The sequence below is a fragment of the Pelodiscus sinensis genome, chromosome 3 (assembly GCF_049634645.1).
Source record: "Pelodiscus sinensis isolate JC-2024 chromosome 3, ASM4963464v1, whole genome shotgun sequence".
NCBI classification, from domain to species: domain Eukaryota; kingdom Metazoa; phylum Chordata; order Testudines; family Trionychidae; genus Pelodiscus; species Pelodiscus sinensis.
Window position 1 is genome coordinate 87,362,316 of NC_134713.1, and position 19,132 is coordinate 87,381,447.

General features: G+C 41.9%; 1 protein-coding gene across 1 annotated transcript in view; it reads left to right on the plus strand.

The window, feature by feature from the left end:
* The window catches only part of HSF2 (heat shock transcription factor 2), a 33,780-nt gene extending 17,982 nt beyond the window's left edge, over positions 1 to 15,798 (plus strand). Inside the window, exons 5-13 of the mRNA XM_075924067.1 lie at positions 1,826 to 1,901; positions 3,129 to 3,190; positions 3,326 to 3,410; positions 5,568 to 5,737; positions 7,682 to 7,951; positions 12,063 to 12,168; positions 13,928 to 13,981; positions 14,340 to 14,418; positions 14,821 to 15,798. Of these exons, the coding sequence (XP_075780182.1) occupies positions 1,826 to 1,901; positions 3,129 to 3,190; positions 3,326 to 3,410; positions 5,568 to 5,737; positions 7,682 to 7,951; positions 12,063 to 12,168; positions 13,928 to 13,981; positions 14,340 to 14,418; positions 14,821 to 15,110 (1,192 nt within the window). The 3' untranslated portion in view covers positions 15,111 to 15,798. The remainder of the gene's footprint in view (positions 1 to 1,825; positions 1,902 to 3,128; positions 3,191 to 3,325; positions 3,411 to 5,567; positions 5,738 to 7,681; positions 7,952 to 12,062; positions 12,169 to 13,927; positions 13,982 to 14,339; positions 14,419 to 14,820) is intronic.
* Positions 15,799 to 19,132: the final 3,334 nt, after the last annotated feature.

Genomic DNA, 19,132 nt, shown 5'->3' on the forward strand with positions numbered 1-19,132 from the left:
CAATCTGACACAGGGATGTGACTAGTCGACCAGACTTGACTAGGTGCTTCCTCTCTGTGCCCCTCCTCCCTCTAGCAGAGAGGCAGCAAGGAGTGGGAGCAGGAGTTGGTGCTAGGGGAGCTGCTTATAAGTTGGTTTTCTCCTCCCCCCCCCCCCCTCCCCCAATCACCATCTCTGCGTGGGACCCGGCACAAGCCGAGAATCAGCTGATTCCTGGCTCGTGCCAGGTCCCCCGCTCTGCTGTGATCTTGCTTTTTAAATGTATTGAGAGCTCTTAATACATTTAATATGCAAAGCCGCAACTGGGTTAGCTCCCAGGGTTGGGAGCTAACCATGCTGTGGCTCTGCAGTCCCCCTCCCTCCCCTCAACTAATCAACTGGTCGATTGGCTGATCAAATGCCATTTAACATCCCTAATCTGACAAGGGTTTGTATTCACTTGATGACCACTTTGTTTGAAATTGTTTTCTGTTATGTCCCTAAATTCTTCATTTAGTATTTCACCAGATTTGAGTAAGTTACAAAGGTTACACAAAAGCAAATGCTTGTAATAGTAAGCAATAGGATATTTCATTAGTTTTCATTAATTGAACACCCAGACATGTTCTCACATTAACACAAACTTTAATGGAGGGCTGTTAAATGTAACTGTAATTAAAGGAGTGTATGCATTGCAAATATAACTTTTGTTCATGTATAGAAGATATAGTAAACATCCCTTTTGATCTCTATTAGCATCTGAGTGAAATAGTTTGAGTTAAGGATGTCAAAATACATGTAATGAGCTGTTCCGCCTCCCCTTTCCCCCCCCCCCCCCGTCCTTTCTCCATTCCCCCTCCCCCCCCCCCAAGCTGCCAGGGGGTTGGGTTGGGCTGGGCTGGGCCAAGGCTAGCCTCCCCCATCTCTCTCTCCCCTCCCCCGCCAGAGGTATAGCCTGCCCCAGCTCAGGGGCCGGGCAATCCTGCTGTCTGGCCCCTACAGCAGGCCACTCGGCTGGCCTCTGCAATGTGTCGTCCCCCCCCCCCCCCCCCCCCCTGCACCAGCAGTGGTTTACCTTCAGCACTGCTGCTCAAGAGTCATAGGTTGCCAATCCCTGCAGGGTGAGCAGGGCAAAAGGGAGGTGGTGGGGAGGTAGGGGTGTGAAATGCTGAGTGACATGTCCCACTTTCATGCAGGAAAAACTTTTATATATTGAAAGATAATTTGGGGAAAGTACATTGTAGGATAATAGCTAAAGGGACTGAAGGTTGTCTCAGATTATTTGGGGAGGGCCATATAACATACCATGTCTAACTAGCACACACTCATTCACTTGCTCATAAATGGATGACCCTGCCAAAATTGGTAGTTTTGAGAGAGGAATGATTCTAGCCTCAGACCTACAGCTGGGTTAATAAACTGTTTGGTTTTCTGGTATTTCCAAAAATCAAAAGATTGAACAGAATCTGAATATTCCCTCAAAACTTTGGCAAATTGAAAAAATCAGCACACTTTGTTTGGAGCTGAACAAAATATTGTTTGTCCTGAAATGTAAACAAAATGGTTCATGCAGTCTTTAGCATAAAAGCAAAGGAATAAAGGGCTCAATTAAAAAATGAGGGGAAGGTAAGAATAGCTTTCAATGGTTAGGGCATTCACTTAGTATTGGGAGACATGATTTCATTTCCCCTTCAGCCTGGTATGGAACAGGGATTTGAAAATGGCTTCTGCCAGTGATACTTAATGTGAAACATATTAATGAACCTGACTGACATTGCAAAACTGTATTAATGGAAGGGTTCCTTATGTTTGTGTTTAGCTTTCTAAATCCCTTTTGTTGAAACAGGGAAAACGAATCTCTGTGGAGGGAAGTGGCAGAATTGAGAGCAAAACACTTGCAGCAGCAACAAGTCATTCGAAAGGTAAGAATTCATTTGTGGATTATACAGCTGCTTTTGTCTGATTTAGATAAATTCTTATGCTCACAAGTGGAGATTGAAGGGGATAGGATAGTGGTCTAAAATACTTGGAAGGTTGCCATAAAAATGGAGAAGTTGCTTTGTCTTGGCACAGAATTCAGGACAAGACGGTGAGTTGAAGTTACAGTTTAGAAGATCTTGATTGAATCTCAGGAAACATCTGAACTTGTAAGAACAGCAGGACAATGAAATAGACTGCCTAAGGAGATTTTTGGAAGGTCCTTTACTGGAGGTTTTCAAAAGGAGGCTTGAAAGCCATCTGTTTTGGATGGTTAAGATTGGTTCCCAACCGCTGGTCCCCAAACCCCCTGCCTGACAGGCCATGTGGCACATTGCCAGGCCATGTCCCCAGCTTTTAACTAGCCCCACTCACTGGGGTTCCCCATCAGATGCATGCCTATGCATGCACAAAAGATGTGCTTCCCGCCCACTTCTCCACACAGCCACAGGGTGAGTGGTGTGACTGGGGGTTACAATGAAGCTGTTCTACTGGGCCAGCCTCACTATGGCCCCAGTTCCAGCTCCAGTGGCCGTTGGTGCCACCTGGCTGGTGGGGTTGCGTGGAGGGTGGCTGCGGTGCTCAGCCAAGTCCAAGTGCTGCTGGAAGGCAGCTGCCCCTGCAACCTTGTTCTCCCTCCCTCCCTGCTTGATAAGAGCCTGCCCGGCCTCCAGTTGCTCCCAGCCAACGTTTATTAAGTTCATAGAAAAATATGAATGTGCAGAATGTGTCGTCATGGTCAGATCTGTTAACTTTTTAAATGTTAGTACAATTGAGGCAAAGATTTGGAGTGAAGAATACTCTTTAACAAGTATTAGCAACTATTTTATTTTTAAGTGTGTGTGCAATAGTTCCAATTCTTATTAACCATGTCTCCTGTCCTTTGATTTGCCTGATATACCATGGGCTAAAATTACCATAGTGAATATGCAAATATTTCAGTGCTGGTCTGCCAACAGTTTTGAATGAGTTTGCTGGTCCACAATATAAAAAAGATTGGGAACCACAACTTAGGTTAAGGCACAAATCCTGCATTATGGTAGGGAGTTAGAATTATAGCATTAGGAAGGACTGCAAAGGGCACCTAGTCTAAGGTAAATTTTGTACAGTGGTGGGCTATCTTGATTGACAACCTGGCATGGTAGTGTTTACTTATTTTCTGTTTATTGTAGATCGTACAATTCATTGTTACTTTGGTGCAGAATAACCAGCTAGTGAGTCTAAAACGCAAACGGTAAGTACAGTATGAAAAATGGGATTTTGTACATGAATCAGCTAACTATGGGTTTCTTTTGCTGAGCTGTTTCTTGCCTATAGAAACCTTCATACTTTACAAGTGTACATGCAATTGACTTTTTTCTGATTTTAGGCCACTACTTCTGAATACCAATGGACCTCCAAAGTCCACTATGTTTCAGCAGATTGTCAAAGAACCAGCTGACACAAACAATCCTGTAAGTTCCTTTTGAAGTGTACATTATTTGTTCTTGTGGCAACTGAAGGGATGGAGAAAACTCAACACAATTATTAACAGGAGTAACCTATAGTGGCTGAAGTTGTGCTGTTTGGAATTCAGCTACTACTCACTTCAGTGAACTACTTGAATGGCAGATTACAATTGGTAGTTAAACCTTTTGCATTGTAATGTGTGTTTCTGTTGCCAGCATTCATAGTGACCCTATTATTTATGATGCTGATATATTTTTGTATCCCTCTCAAAGGTTTTTGGCTTGCTTTGTTTTTTTGTCTTGTCCTTAGTTGATTACTGTTCAACTCCACTTCAGTTGTCGGGCGCACCCCTGCCATTCTGGCTGGTAACTTTAGATAGCAGTGCCTCAATTGGCTGTGCGTTCATGGCAACTATCTTGTGCTACTCCGAGCTATTACCCAGCATGCATAGGCATTTGCTCCCCCAGTTCCTTCTCTATCACCATTGTCTTTGGTTGGAACAACAGCAGTACCGTCCAAAACCTTGCTATTCGTTCCTAATCCCTTAATTTAACCCTTAGTTTTAGTCTTTATTTCCTCATCCATTTTACTTCCCCTTTTGGGAAGATACTTTTTATTTTTCCCTCATTTGCCTCTTAGCCAGAGGCACTTGGAAGGGGTTATCGTCCGTCCGTCCTTCCTTGTGAATACCTTTCCTGACATGCCTGGTTCCCCAGGTTTTAAATTCTATTTGTCCTGTAGGCTGTCAATGTCTCTGACACCTAGGAGAAACCCACATTACACAAGTGCCAATGTTGAGGGGGAGGAAGGCAGGCTCACTGTAAGGTCTAGAAAAGCTAGAGCTCTCCAATTAAAATCTTACGATGCTGGAGAAATCCTTTAGTCCTTTTGAAAGTCACACGGTTGGCAGAAGGCACAAATGCAATCCTACACTCAAGGATTCCCATGCCACTTTGAACATTGAGGCTGTCTACACTGGCCCTTCTTGCACAAAAAATGCAAACGAGGCAAAGCATGGAATATTGCTGCACCTTATTTGCATAATGAATGAGGTTCCATTTTTGCACAAGAGCTGCTCTTCCTGGGGGGTAGGGGAAGGAACGATTCTTGTGCAAGAGGGGGGAAGATTCAGCTTCAAGGGGGGGAGGGAGGAAGAGCACAAATGGCTCTATGCACTGCTTCTGCCCTGAGCACTAGCTACACTATCCCATTGGCTGGGAACCTGAGGCACAGCATGGTCTGTGGTGCTAGGAGAGGCAGGAAGCTTGCCTTGGCATTCCCTGATACACTGCTGACTGAGAGCTGTTCTCCTGCTCCAGCCCTGTCTCTACTCCTCCCCCTTCGCCCCCCACCTCCCCCAGCCAGAGCCCCCTTCTGCATCCCCAAAGCTCACAGCCTCAGCCTACACTGTAATCAGATTGTTGGGTTGTGGGCATCAACAATTTTCTTCATCTGGGTCACACAGTTTTTCTCTAATGCAGTGGTTTTCAATCAGCTGCTGATGCTTGGTGTTACCCGCTATCCCTTAAACCTCTTCAAAGCTCTGCTGCAGTCACTGCACTGCAGGCACCTAACTGGAGCACCCACAAGGATGTTCCCCAAAGAAGAAAGTTACTCATCTGTGCAGTAACTGAGGTTCTTCAAGATGGCTGTTCCTGTGGGGTGCCCCACTATTCTACCCTCTGCTTTGGAGCTTTTTTGACCCTTGCAGGAAAGAAGGAACTGGGAGGACAGTTGGTTGCACATGCTGTGTAGCTGCTCAGAATAGAGAGACAGCCACTGCACATGCGCAGCCAACTGGGCACTTAAAACTTCTGAAGAAGTGCAGGGGCTCACAGACATGTGAAGTGGAGCATCAACCATGACAACTATCTCAAAGTAATTGAGGTTTTGCATAGGTTAGTAGTAAACTTCCATAACAAAGTAATTAATCATGCAACAAAAGTTACAGCTATATGCCTAATTGTTTAAATGTTCTCTCATAAAAATTAAAGCATCAAATAATTAAAACATATACACAATCTGTGTGTGTGGGGAGCGGGGGGTGTCTAGATATCTAGACTTTGTTTTTAAAAAAGGCATTCAGTTAGGGCTCAAAGTTTTTTGGGTCTACTTTTAGTTTGGAAATTTGGTTCTTTACAATAGCAATGTTTTATTCTCAGGTACCACTCAGCAGAACAGAGGGACTAGAGCAGAGGGAACAGATTTCAGATGACATCATTATTTATGATGTCACCGATGACATTGGTGATGAAGAGACCACTATGGGTGAAGAAGTAAGTGCTCCAGTTACTCCAGAAACAAATGAGGATGCTACTTCGGACTCTTCCAAGTAAGTAATGTTTGTATCAATAGTGAAGTTGCTCAGCAATTCAGCATAGACAGGAAGAGCTTAATCATAAAATCTAATTCAGATTTTCATTGTAGAATTATACAAGATACCTATCTCCATTTTTTTTTTTTTTTAGTAAAGGAAGTAGGCTTAATCAAAGTGCAGGTATGCGATGTTGAATAACATATTGGTTATTAAAAGTTACTATTATATGTGAATCTTTGCACTCCAAACCTGTGCACTTGTTAAACTGTACAAATCAGCAGTTGTAGCTTAGGGTAGCTAGGTTGAGAATTCAGTTAAAAGGGTCACTTGGGTATGTATATACAACTTTTAGGAAAGTGCCATCTGCATGCCATTTTATTACTTGGTTCTTAGTTCCTTAGGACAAGACTGGAGTTTCCCTAATTTATGTGATTATAGTGTTGTGCTGTTTCTTCCAAGTGTAAACGTTGCCTTCTGATTATTCCAGGCCTCTTTTTGTTGACTGCAGGCCACTGTCATTGATTTAATTACTTCAGAAACTGAAGTCCTCCAGCCTTTTTAGTTCTATTGTCCAAGGGTCTTTGGAGTGCATTTTCCACATTTTACTCCCTAATTCTGTGCTTTATCTTTGTGTCCACACTTACGTTTATTGTACCGTCTCGGGTACAAGTAGGTGATCATCCCAGCCCTTCTGGTTCAAGGATTGTCTCCAATGTTGCCTTTAGTTTACAGTACATAATAGCATATAACTATGCTTTATGGATTTGAAATCCAGATTTTGTTGCCTGAGACTTAAAACTATTGATTTAGTTTTGGAAAATAGATAGTTCTCCCCCTAAGCCCCTGAAAATGTCATTAAGTGGGAGGATACATCAGGAATTTAAGAGTTTTAAAAAAAAATTGTAAAAACATTGTAGCTTTCTTTAAAAAGAGCATTATAAACCCAGTAAGATAAGAGGAAAGGTTCATATTTAAGAGATCCACCCCCACTGGTCCATTTAAAATTGTGCCATTTCCTTGGTACTTTGAAAATGTGTAAACTGAGGGGTTTTTGTTTTGTTTTGTTCTCCCTGGCTTCATGGAATGAAAAGATTCTGTCTGTGAGCTGCTACATAATACCCATCACTTATTATTAAATGGTGGTTGTGAGAATTTTAGGGAAGGAATTTTTATTTCTGGGATCTCTTGCATAGGGCCAGGGGAGTATCAGAATACAGTAAAGGGGAGAAGAGTACACTTTCTAGGATCCACTTAGCCCCCATCTCTGAGATTTTTAAAATGTCCAGTGGGCTTAACTAAGTTAGCCAGTTATGACAAGATTGACTTCTCTTCACGAGCCCCACTTTCAGTTCTTGTTCTTGATGCCCACAGGAATTTCCCTTGGGAGTCGCCCTGCGCCATTCTCCACCTCCTCCTCCAGTCCTGTAAAATTACCTTTCAGATTTGGAAAATAGCAAACAGACATAAGAAAGATAAAACTAATTTTCTCTAGCCTGATACCTTCCTATTCTCTAGTGCCAGTCCAAAAGAATTAAGTTTAAGATTTTGAAGTATTTAATTCCTGGAAAATGCCCCATAATGGTCACCTACCAACATAATCTGAATGTGAAGCTTGGAGTTACTTTGCTTAACCTACTTTTGCTGAGACAGTTGTATTAAATTATCCTGACTTTTTAAACTTCTTTTAAAAACAAGGATTTTGATTAAAGATGATTAGCTGCTTGATCTGCATTTTTCCAATTTCTTGACATTATTTTTATTGTGTATTAAACGTTTGTTACTGCCATGGAAATTGGAGGAGATGAGAGGTCAAAACTTAGTTAGAATGAAATTCAACTACAGAGCTAGTCTGTTTCCATATCAAAGTGCTTCACTTTCTTTAATCCTTAAGGCAGGACTTTGAAGAAGATAGTTTTGGCTCTTCAGAGTTAATTCATTCATGGTCTCTGTGTGTTGCAGCTGTGGTCTTTCTCCTGATATTGTAATTGTAGAAGATGATAATGAGGATGACAACATCCCAGTAATTCAAGGAGATAAAAATACTGAACCAGTCAATATTGCGGCAAGTGATCCCCTCAGTCCTGTCAGTGACAGTACAAGCCCTCTCATGTCTAGTGCTGTCCAGTTGAACAACCAGTCAACTCTAACTGCAGAAGACCCTGTCTCAATGATGGATTCCATACTCAGTGAGAATGGAGTAATTTCACAGAACATCAACCTTCTTGGGAAGTGAGTAGCTTTGATGCTTTTGACAAAGTTAAAGTTGATAGAGGCGGTTGTTAAGAGAACACTTTTCACTGAGACTCTTGAAGAGGCCCTGCGAAGGATTCTTCAATCATAGTTTTGTGCTGTTTTGCTGCTTCATGGTATATAAATTAGCGTTTCATGTTTTTCTACCTTTAAATCGGGGGGAGGGGAGGGAGTGAGAAACAAAAAAAATTATTTTATTTTTTTGCCTCAACCTAATAGTTTTTCCAGAAATCCTGGTTTCTGTATGCTCAAAGAAAATGTGAAGTACTATCACTCATGTGATTCTCTTCTCTCCCCCCCCCCCCCCCCCCCTTCTGGTCTTGGAGGTAGCCCAACTTTGAAAATGAGCGTTTTGCATCAAAAGATCCAGGGGATACACTCAAAACTCACTGTGCCACTTTGCTCAAGTTGGGAAGTGTTCTAATAATTGGTGCAAAAAGCCAGTACATCTGGTTTCTTATCAAGGCTAGGCACCTTCACATCAGTAGTAAATTCCCCTTTAAGATTTGAAATTTCATCTTTAGTGTCAAATGGCTGGAACACTCTAACATAAGTCAGTCAGCTGTAAAATTAATCTTGAGGAAGAACGAGTCCAGTGGCACTTGAAGATGAACAAATGTATTAGGGCATAGACTTTTGTGAGCTACAACTCATTTCCTCATATGCTGAAGAGGAAAGAGAAGCAGAAAAAAGGGGGAAATACAGAGATGGAAGTGACACAGTGCTAATTAAATCAGAGTGGATGGGGCTCATTTCCAACAGTGATGAGAAGAGAGCCCCTGATTGGGAAATTACCTATTGTAAATGCGAGAACCACCTCAGTGTGTGTCTACCCCTTGGTTTAGGGTTTCACATTTGCATATGAATTCCAGATTAGCAGTTTCTCTTTGCAGTCTGTTTTTGATGTGTTTTTGCCAGAGAACAGTAACATGCAAGTCTGAAACTGTCCAGGGAGGTTAAAGTGCTCCCTCGCTGGTTTTTGCATGTTGCCATTCTTAATGTCCGATTTGTGTCCACTTAGTCTTTTGGGTAGACAGTCCGGTTTGTCCAGTGCACAGAGCAGAAGGCATGATGGCATATGTTACATTAGTAGATGTGCATGTGAATGAGCCTTTCATATAGCTGTGTAATTCATCCTGTGATGGTGCGTGCTGCTAGGGTAGATATGTGGATGGAGTTGGCAATGGGGTTTTGTTGCAGGGATAAGTTCCTGGATTTGTGTTTCTGGTACGGGTGTGAAGTTGATGGTGAGGGGATGCAACACCTGGAACACCATTCCAAAAAGAATCTTTGGCATCAAACACTTCGGGGCTCAAATTATGGGCCAGGATCACTTCGCACTTCTTGCTGAGTATTTGTGTTTGAAGGTTTTGAAATCTTAGATTTTCCTTTCGTGCTCTGGAATCAAAAGATTTTTCAGAAACATCTGGACTTGAAGTTCAGTTTAGCTGAGATTTTCACTGTCAGGATCTAGTAAACTTCTGTATTAGAAAACATATTGGAAGTATTAGGGAAACATTCCAGGGTTTTCTGTGATCCAGATTTTCAAACATGAACATTGTCTTGGTGCACAGAATCTCGTGGTCATTTTGTTTTGCCAGTTTTTTTTCAGAGGGTCTGCTTTAGAAACAACAATCATGTTGAGATGGATGTTTTAGCACAGTCCACATTATTTACATGACAAACCACAAAGTACAGGTTCATCTATCAATCAGGCACAACAGGCTCATCTCTTATTACATAAAACAGTCTTCAGTTTGTTTGCGTTCTTGAAAATGGCCCCGAATCCAGTTGTCTAAGATTTAATGTTTTTCATTTCTTCTATAGCAGTAGCTGCTGACAGTAATCAGATGAGCAGGACAAGTAACACATAGCAACTCTGGTTTCTGATTTGAATTTAATATTTCATGCAGACTTAAGCATGTTGGAAGCAGCATCTGGTTTTTATGGCCACGTTTTCTTAATTTTGTTGGTGCATTTCAAATGTCATTACTGCGTCAACAAAATGGTGTCCACGTGAATGCAACAGTCACCCTGAAATAACATTTATTTGCTTTTAAAAAAAACCCAAGATTTGGATGGAGCACAACATCAGGAAACTTGTCAGATCAAACACAGATATCCCACTTCTATCAATTATGCTATTAGTTTAGATCAGTGGATCCCAACCTTTTGGGACTGCCGGGGGCAGGGCTGCTCAGGGGCTTTACATGCGCTGTGTGCCGGGGACGGGGCCACACGTGTAGCTGGGGCCAGCACCGGCATGTGCTGCAACCCCGGGACAGGGGCAGCCCATGCGCCCGGGGCCGGGCCGGCCCAGATTGTTTAGCGGGCACACACAAATGGCCCGGTGGACGTCATGGTGCCCGTGGGCACCGCGTTGGGGACCACTGGTTTAGATACTAAAGCATTGTCCTTTTTCTTTTAGATACTTATGTGAGACTGCCTGCATTAGGAAGGCTTTTGGCTGCTGGACAGTGTCTGACACCAGTAAGCCTCTCTGCAATTAAATGGTTGTTCAGTGAAACAAAGAGCTTTCACAATTTCACTGAGACACAGCTCTCCCTTGGTCACTTTTTTAAAAAAGTAAACACCGCTACCGAAGGATGTGACTTTATGGTTGGGAGCGGAGTTTACTATACTGGCACTTTTCGGTGCTAAAACTTTTGTTCCTCGGGGGTTTGTGTGTGTCACATCTTCGAACGATTAATGTTTTAGTTGTGAAAGTGGCATTGTAGATATTGCTTTAGTGGTAGTTACAATTGGCACTTGCTGGCGGAAAAGTTTTTTTTTTTTTTAAATTGGGCACTCTTCAACCCCACATGTGACATCTGATTATTTTCATACTGTTACCTTGTAATATATAATCTACTTCCAGCTTTAAAAATCATTCTAATTAAAGCAAAGTGAATTCTGGTCTCCTCTTTATTGTGGAGACAGCAGCTTTGTGAATTGGTCATCGCTTATGGGTTTGTGCTGTTACACAATCAATTTTTATATTGAATATCTGATGCATAAATTGACATTCCTGTCAGACACTCTTAACAGTTTAACACCACGCAAAGAACATAGAATGGCTGAATTGGGTCAGACCAAAGGTCCATCTAGCCCAATATCCTGTCTGCTGACAGTGGCCAATGCCAGATGCCCCAGAAGGAGGGAACACAACAGGTAATCATCATGTGATTCCTACCCTGTCATCCAACTCCAGAGAAACAGACTAGGGATACCATTCCTACCCATCCTGGCTAAGAGCCACTGATGGACCTAATCTCCATGAATCTATCAAGCTTTTTTGAACCCTGTTACAGTTCTAGCCTTCACCGTGTCTTCTGGCTAGGAGTTCCACAGGTTGACTGTACTGAGTGAAGAAAAACTTCCTTTTGTTCGTCAGCACTTGCCAGTTCAGTTTTAAACAAGCAATGATGGTGGTACTGTTACTTAAAGGAATGCCTAACATAGTGAATGCTAGTGGGAAGGGGGTAGGTTTAGAAGATAAAATAAAAAGAACAAGTTAAAAATCACTTAGAAAAGTTAGAGGTCTGTAAGTCATCAGGGCCTAATGAAATGCTTCTTAGAGTACTCAGAGCTGATAGCTAAAGGCTCAGATACCTCCTCTATCATTTTTGGAAAAATCATGTAAGACAGGAGAGATTTCAGAAGACGGGAAAAGGGCAAATATTAGTGCCAAATCTGTAAAAAGGAAAATAACAACCCAGGAAACTACAGACCAGTCAGTTTAACTTCTGACAGGAAAAATAATGGAGCAAGTAATTAAGGAATTAATCTGTAAATATCTGGAAGAAGAAAAAGGTGATAGATAACAACCAGCATGGATTTGTAAAGAACAAATCATGTTAAACCAATCTAATAGCTTACTTTGATAGGATAATGAGCCTTGTGGATAAGGGAGAAGGGATGGATATGGTATACCTAGACTTTAGTAAGGCATTTGATATGGTCTTGCATGATATTCTTATCAATGAACTAGGCAAATACAAATTAGAGGGGGCTACTATAAGGTGGGTGCATAACGGGATGGATAATGCTGTTTCAGAGCACACAATTTTTTTGTTTTTCTGTCTTCCAGAGTTGAACTGTTGGATTATCTTGATAGTATTGATTGCAGTTTAGAGGACTTCCAAGCCATGTTGTCAGGACGACAGTTCAGCATAGATCCAGATCTCCTGGTTGATGTACGTATTTCTAGTAATATCCTCTGTTTTGTAATGAACAGGATCCTTGAGAGCCACACATTTTAAGAGAATTTGATTCTGAAAAGCCTTTTAATACAAAAAATCATGCATCTCTAAAGTGGCACAGTTATAAAAACAAAAATTGGAAGCATCAGTCACTTCTACAGTTACACAGAATGAATAATAAGGTTTAATTATATTGCATACTAAAAATTTTACCAGTTTTTATAACCGGGAGATAGGTATGCAAAAGGTTGTTTCCAAAATAGAAGAATTAACATTAATATAAAAATCTTTTGTATTTACTGATACTTACTACTTTAGCTATGCCACAATAACATTGCATGAGCAATTGTAGCACCAAATTTTCTTCCCGGGTGTGGGGGGGGGGGGGGGGAGGGGAGAGGGAGTAAATACAGAATAGAGCATACTTTGATATTGATGTACTATTTCCCATGCCCCTGAAGTATATGCTGTTAATTGATGTACCAGTTTATGTATGTTTAGTAGAACTGGTGCTCTTGACTAGAACCACATGTACTTCCATGAAATTGGGCAAACAGAACCAAAGATATATTTCATGGTTGGGGCCTGAAGCTGATGGTTCAGCAGATACATTGGCATCTGCTTTCATACATTGGCATCTGCTTTCATAAATGGGGAAGTAGGGCTCTTGAAGTCTTTATCAGACTTGCATGGTTCTAGGTCCAAGTGCATTCTGGGCCGCACAATTTTGAATTGAGTATGTATTCTAATGATTGCAAATTGTGCCAGAAAGGGACATTCTTGGAGAAGAAACAACAAAGGAATAAGAGGACTGGAGGTCCAATTTTAGCTAGTGGCTGGTGCCCATGTAAATCAGAAAGTGTACTGTTCAGGAAAAAACATACCCATATCCTAGTCTGGTGCTGTAGAACTGTAACTTCTATATATTAGGGTTCATGGGTTTAATTTCCAAAAGTTTCAAAGCTAAGCAGCTGAGGCGAGAAAGGAGTGAAATTTCTTTTTTGCTTAAAATAATTCAAATAGATAAGGTGGCTGCAGTTTGCCCATGGATCCTTAGTTCTCTTACCTGTTCTTCCTTTTGATCATTCCTCTCAACTGGTCAACTGTGTTGCAGGTCACACTTTCCTGAAACATCAGGAGTAACTGCATCATTTTGAGGTAGACATGGTACAGACATTGACAGGTTGTGAGCATTGCAGTCTCAATGTAACCGGTCTCCTCCACAGTTAAGCTTTTACTTTGCCATTTTGTGAAAAACATTTGCTAACTTATGAAAGGTGTCCCAAACCTGCTTAGATGCTATTGATCCTCCCATAATATAAACCAAGGTTTCTCAAACTTTCCTTGCACTGTGACCCTCTTCTGACCACAAAAATACTATCCTTGGACAGGGGAATGAAGCCTGGGCCTGCCAGAGCTCTGCTGCTCCAGTGAGGAGAGTTGGCAGAGCCCAAACACAAGCTCTACCTCCCCGGGAGGGAGGCAAAAGCCAAGACTTCGCTTGAGGCAGGGACCATGTCAGATCCATCAGCCTTTGGCTATCCCTAGGAGGTGGGGCTTAGGCTTCAGCTGCAGGTCCCCAGCAAGTCTAAGCCAGCCATGGTGGCCCTGTTAAAATGGGTTTGTGACCCACAGTTTAAGAATAGCTGAAAAATGACTTAAATATAGTGCAGTGTTTTCTCTCACGTATATTTAGTGACATTCTTACTGTACACCAACATTCAGAATTTTAAAACTGTTTTGTCTTGTTCAGCTTTTTACAAGCTCCGTGCAGATGAATCCCACAGATCATATCGGTAATACAAAAGTAAGTTCCAAACTGCACAATGGTGAGAAGTACAAATACAGTTGAAGGTTGGTGAATAACCTGCCTTTTAGCTGTGCCCATTACTGAAGTGACAAAGCATTTTCATGTATTGTGAATAAAACCTCTAACTTGGACACAAAACTGGAGTTGAATTTATTCCTAATCTGCTTTATAGCTGGAAGGGAAAAACAGCCAAAATTGTGGGTTGAGGGGAGAAAATTATTTTCATTTTAATACCATGTTCATCACCATGCTGTCTTAAGGGAAGCATCAAACACTTTTACAGATGATGAAAGTGAAGATCGCACTTGTAGCCAGAACCAAGAGGATTTTGACTTGTTTTTTTTCCCCTTTGCAGACAAAAGGAATAGAAACCACAAAGAGTAACGGACCTCAGTCTCCTTCACAGGACACACAAAGTTCCAAGCCCAAATCAGGTTAGTATACTAACTGGCAAGGCTTTGCAGGAAGAGCTTCATAGTTGTTCAACTGAAAAAATGGAGGAAATTGTGGAATGCTTAAGACTTGACTAAGCAGGACCTTGTTTTAGCTGCTTAATTGCTTCCTGCTGATAAAAACATAAGAACCAAAATAATTAACTCAAGAATTTTCATTGTACCAGATGCAAAGAGAAACTGAAGAAGTGTTATGTCCGGCAACTCTGAATAATAAATTTTAGTTCCTTGCAACACTTCAGTAGTGTGCCCAATTTTAACAATACTTAGTTGAAAATATGTTTATAATGTGGCTTGCTTTGTAAAAAGTGCAATAATGTTTGGTAGTAGGACTGTGTATATAAACTATTAGTGACTTTCTGAAGTATTGTTTTTCTTTTATAGATAAACAGCTCATTCAGTATACTGCCTTTCCACTCCTTGCATTCCTTGATGGGAGTCCAGGTGCAACTGTTGAAGGTGGAAACTCCATGTCTGAAACTACGTCCTCCCTAGACAAACCCTTAGAAGTGGATGAGCTTCTAGAAAGCAGCCTAGACCCTGAACCAACTCAAAGCAAATTAGTGCGACTAGAGCCACTGACTGAGGCGGAAGCAAGTGAAGCCACACTGTTTTATTTATGTGAACTTGCTCCTGCACCCATGGACACAGATATGCCATTCCTGGATAACTAACTGGGCAGGAACTCTGTATATATTCATCAAAACAAACTATTTATTTAGGATATCATTTGGTATCCTCCTTGGCTTTTTGGTAAATACTTTGGTTAGTATAACCAGCTATTGTGGAATCTTGAGTCTCTTACACCTTTCTCCACACAAACACAAATTCAAAGACCTGTTTAAATAGTTGTTATACAAATGACATGGATATAATTGCATATACCAAGTTACATACAAGTTATCAATGTAATTGCTGACAAATATTTGGTTTTATAGATATTACAAAAATCCCAGTAATTTAATTTCACAGTAACCTTTGTTTTTTATTTTTTGGTTCTATGTACGATTGATTAGAATAACTGTACTGTGTAGAAGTCAGTGATTTCTGTATTTGTTTTCTATTTTTTACAAACTGTTTTAAAGTGTGGGGGGGGGGGAGAGGATGAGGGTGAAGAGAAGGAAGGACCAAGGCCTTGACTTGAGTTTTGTGGGGTGTTTTTTCTGGTTGAACTGGGAACAAAGTGCCTGTTAACCTACTTGACTGTTTGGTCCTGCCTTAGTTCTTCAGAGTGATCAATCATTTATTCATTACAAAGGAAAGAAATTGAGGCTTTTATTTATTAAGAATGGAGCTACTTGCATGCATGAATACTAGTAATCTGAACCATCCACTTTGATAAAATAAATTATCTAGCTGTGACTTGTTAGGGGTGTAATTTTACATTAACTCCATGTGTCAGTGAAGCTTAGAATACCTTTTCAAATCACTGTTGTACTTGAAAAATAATGCTGTTCCTAAAGTTAGACTACTATTGTTTCTAGTACAACAGTCTCAAGAGGGTAGCCCTTTTAATTCATCCTAGCATTGCTGCAAAAGATGCTGCCTCTTAGTTTTAAAAGTTGTTTCTAAAATTAGTAATTTGGGATAAATGGCAGATTTCATGAGCTATGTACTCTTTAATACACTAACATGCTCATATAGTAATAATAGATGGGATGTCTTGATAAAACAGTATGAAATCTGGTTCCCAAGCTATCTCTGTATCACTGTTTAAAAGTATTTGCTGCATAGAGGTGCCACTCCTTGCTGGGTCCATGTAGGGCCAGAGATGTAGCTGAGGGAGCTGTCTAGCAAGGAACTTAGCTTCTGACAGACATATACTATTGGAGGCAGCAACTGAGTCCTGGTGTGTATTGGGTCCTTTCAGATACAGAGCCTGCAATGTAAGGTGGCAGCCAGCATCTAACTAGTCCCTGTAACAAAGTTCAAGCTTATTGGCTAACTGTATAAACAGTTAACCTATTACCTTAAGCCTACAAATTAGTAGTGTGGCTCTGTGCAAATGTACAGTAGCATAACAAACTAGGCTGGGTTACTAGATTTGCTGTGTAGATGCTTGGGCTAGAGCCAGTACTCTGGAAGCTTCCACATGTAGGGTACTAGAGCTCAGGCTGGGGCTTTGACCATGTATAGAGCAATTTTTCAGCCTGACTGTGTCAGCTGACTTAAGCTAGCCATGGCACTGAGTAGATTTTTATCAGTAGACTTTATAAAAGGTACAGTGCCTCTTTAGTGAAAAATGCAACTTTTAAGCAAATCATTGTTGAACAAATCCAGTTTTGCCTTAAGGCTTAATATACAGGGGAGGAGTTAAGTTTCAAGGAAACCAGTATGTTTCAAACAGTTTTAAAATGCAATAGTGAAGAAAATGGGTGCATGCAGGACTAGCAGTGCAGCTCCTTAGCTGAACTGTGTGTACCTACCTGAGAGAGCTGCCCCAGCAGTGACTGTGGGCATGACAGCCAGATGCCACCTGTGTGATCATGGTCTTTCTTAGGATGTCTAGTAGCATGGTCCCCTAGTGCAACTGGCATGGAGAAAGATGGAAGAAGGCAAGGTGTGCCACTTGTGCTGCAGCTAGTTCTAGGAATAGAATAGATCCATCTGCACATGATTGATGACCCTTGGCAACACACTGAAAGTAGATATATATCCTGCCCTCCTTCTGAGCCAAGCCCCAGACAGGGAAATGCCTTTTTAGCTATGCCTTCAGTAATCTCTAGGCATGAAAGGGATCACTGTACATAGGTGCTGCTCCTAATGGTGTCCCTGTGGGAGGGGAAGGGCAGCTTAGCCTGGCTTTGCAGTTTTAGCTACTTTGACTGCAGCTCTGATAGGGAAACTTATCTCAAGGCCCCCAGAGGTCAGTAACCCAGAGAGGTGCAGCTAACCAGGAGCTGTTTTCCCCTGTAAAACTTAATTTGTCCAAGCTGCCCTGTGTGTTTTTATCACACTTCAGCAGATGGGGCAAGGGAATGAAACAAGGCAGGGCTATTGCTGTGTGCACCCCCTGCTGCAGCCATGTAAATTGTCTTAAGTACTTGGTGTCAGATCCTATTCCAGGGGGAGGTGGAAGGAGTGAAGCTGGATCACAAAGCAACTGCATCACTGAGAATGGGTACCATGGTGTTTACAAGCTAGGGATGTTAAATAGGCAATGGGATTGCTATTGACTATTCAATTATTTGATAAGGACTAGTGCATCTTCTATCTTGGAAATATACAAGATCCCCAACAGGGGCTCTTGAGCATTTCAAAGCTTTAAATGCCACCTGGAGCCTAGTGCCACTGGAGAGTCCCCCTGCTGAGGCTGTGCTCCAGCCATGCTTCTGCTTTGAAATGTACAGGAGTAGCAGCTTGGGCTCTTGTAACATTTCAAAGGGGAAGTGCTGTTGTGCCCCTGCCCATGGAGCTGGAGGGAACTGGCTTTTAAGCTATCTCCTCCCAGCATCCCCTCCCCTCCTTGCTGCTGCTGATAGTTTAGTCACTTCCCTCTTCTCTCCCCCCCCCCAAAATCTGATAAACTTTTGCTTATTGGATAGTCAAATGAGTTACTTACATATCTATTACAAACATGCTGAGAGGTGCCCCTATCTTACCCTGCACAGATCCAGCCCACTGCAGACAATGAGGCAGGTAAGCTATGCAGGCCCTTGAGCATCAGGCAAGGGGAGGTAAGTGCTGATCCATGGAGCTGTTGGCAGTGCCAGCAGGCCCCATGAGGCTTAGTGGAGCTTTGGGGTGGGGGAGGGAAGAGAGGAGAGAGCAAGGGCTGGCAGCAAGTTGTGCAATGCTTTATTATAAAGTCACCACTCTTCTGGAGATTTCTGCAGGCATGAACCAGAGCCATGACCTAAGGGAGCATTGCACAACTTTAAACAAGTATGTTCTGTAATGGAGCACTGCCATAACCTCAAAGTAATGTCAAGTGGTAGGATGTGAAGTGAGTTACTGTATTTAGAAAGCTAATGCTGCAGCCTCATTGAGTAGCTGCTATCCTGTTCAAACAAGTAGCTGCTAGAAAGCATAGCAGCCCAGTGAGGTTTTTTGAGATATAAAAGTAGTGGACTGCTGTACCAAGGAAATAAAACACCTAGTAATGTTGGGGCATGACAAGGTATACTAAAGCCTTTATGGGTTGATTAAGCATCAAGTTAATTCCACTAAACATTGCTAGTATCTAATTAAAAGCAGACCCTAAAAAAGTTGCATACAAAGCTTTATTCATAGAATAAAATCATAGAATAATAGGACTGGAAGGGACCTTGAGAAGTCAGCGAGTCCCGCCCTCAAGGCAGGACCAAGCTCCATCTACACCATCCCTGACAGATGTCTATCTAAACTGTTCTTAAATAGCTCCAGAGGGAGATTCCACCACCTCCCTTGGCAATTTATTCCAATATTTGACCACCCTGACAGTTGGGGGGGGAGGGAGAGAGAGAGAGAAGCATGGGTGTGGCAAGATCTTAAGGGGGAAAAAGGGTGGAGGGGGACAGCACCTAAAGCAGAGCTGGGGGTTGAACAGTGAGGACCCTCCAGCCCTGGATTTGGTACTTAGATAAGGAGCCACATATTAACTTCTGAAGAGCTACATGTGGCTCTGGAACCACAGCTGGGCCACCCTGCTTCAGGATGAGGGGGTAGGCTTTAGAAGATGGCAGCTGTTAAACACACATTCCATGAACTTTCTAAA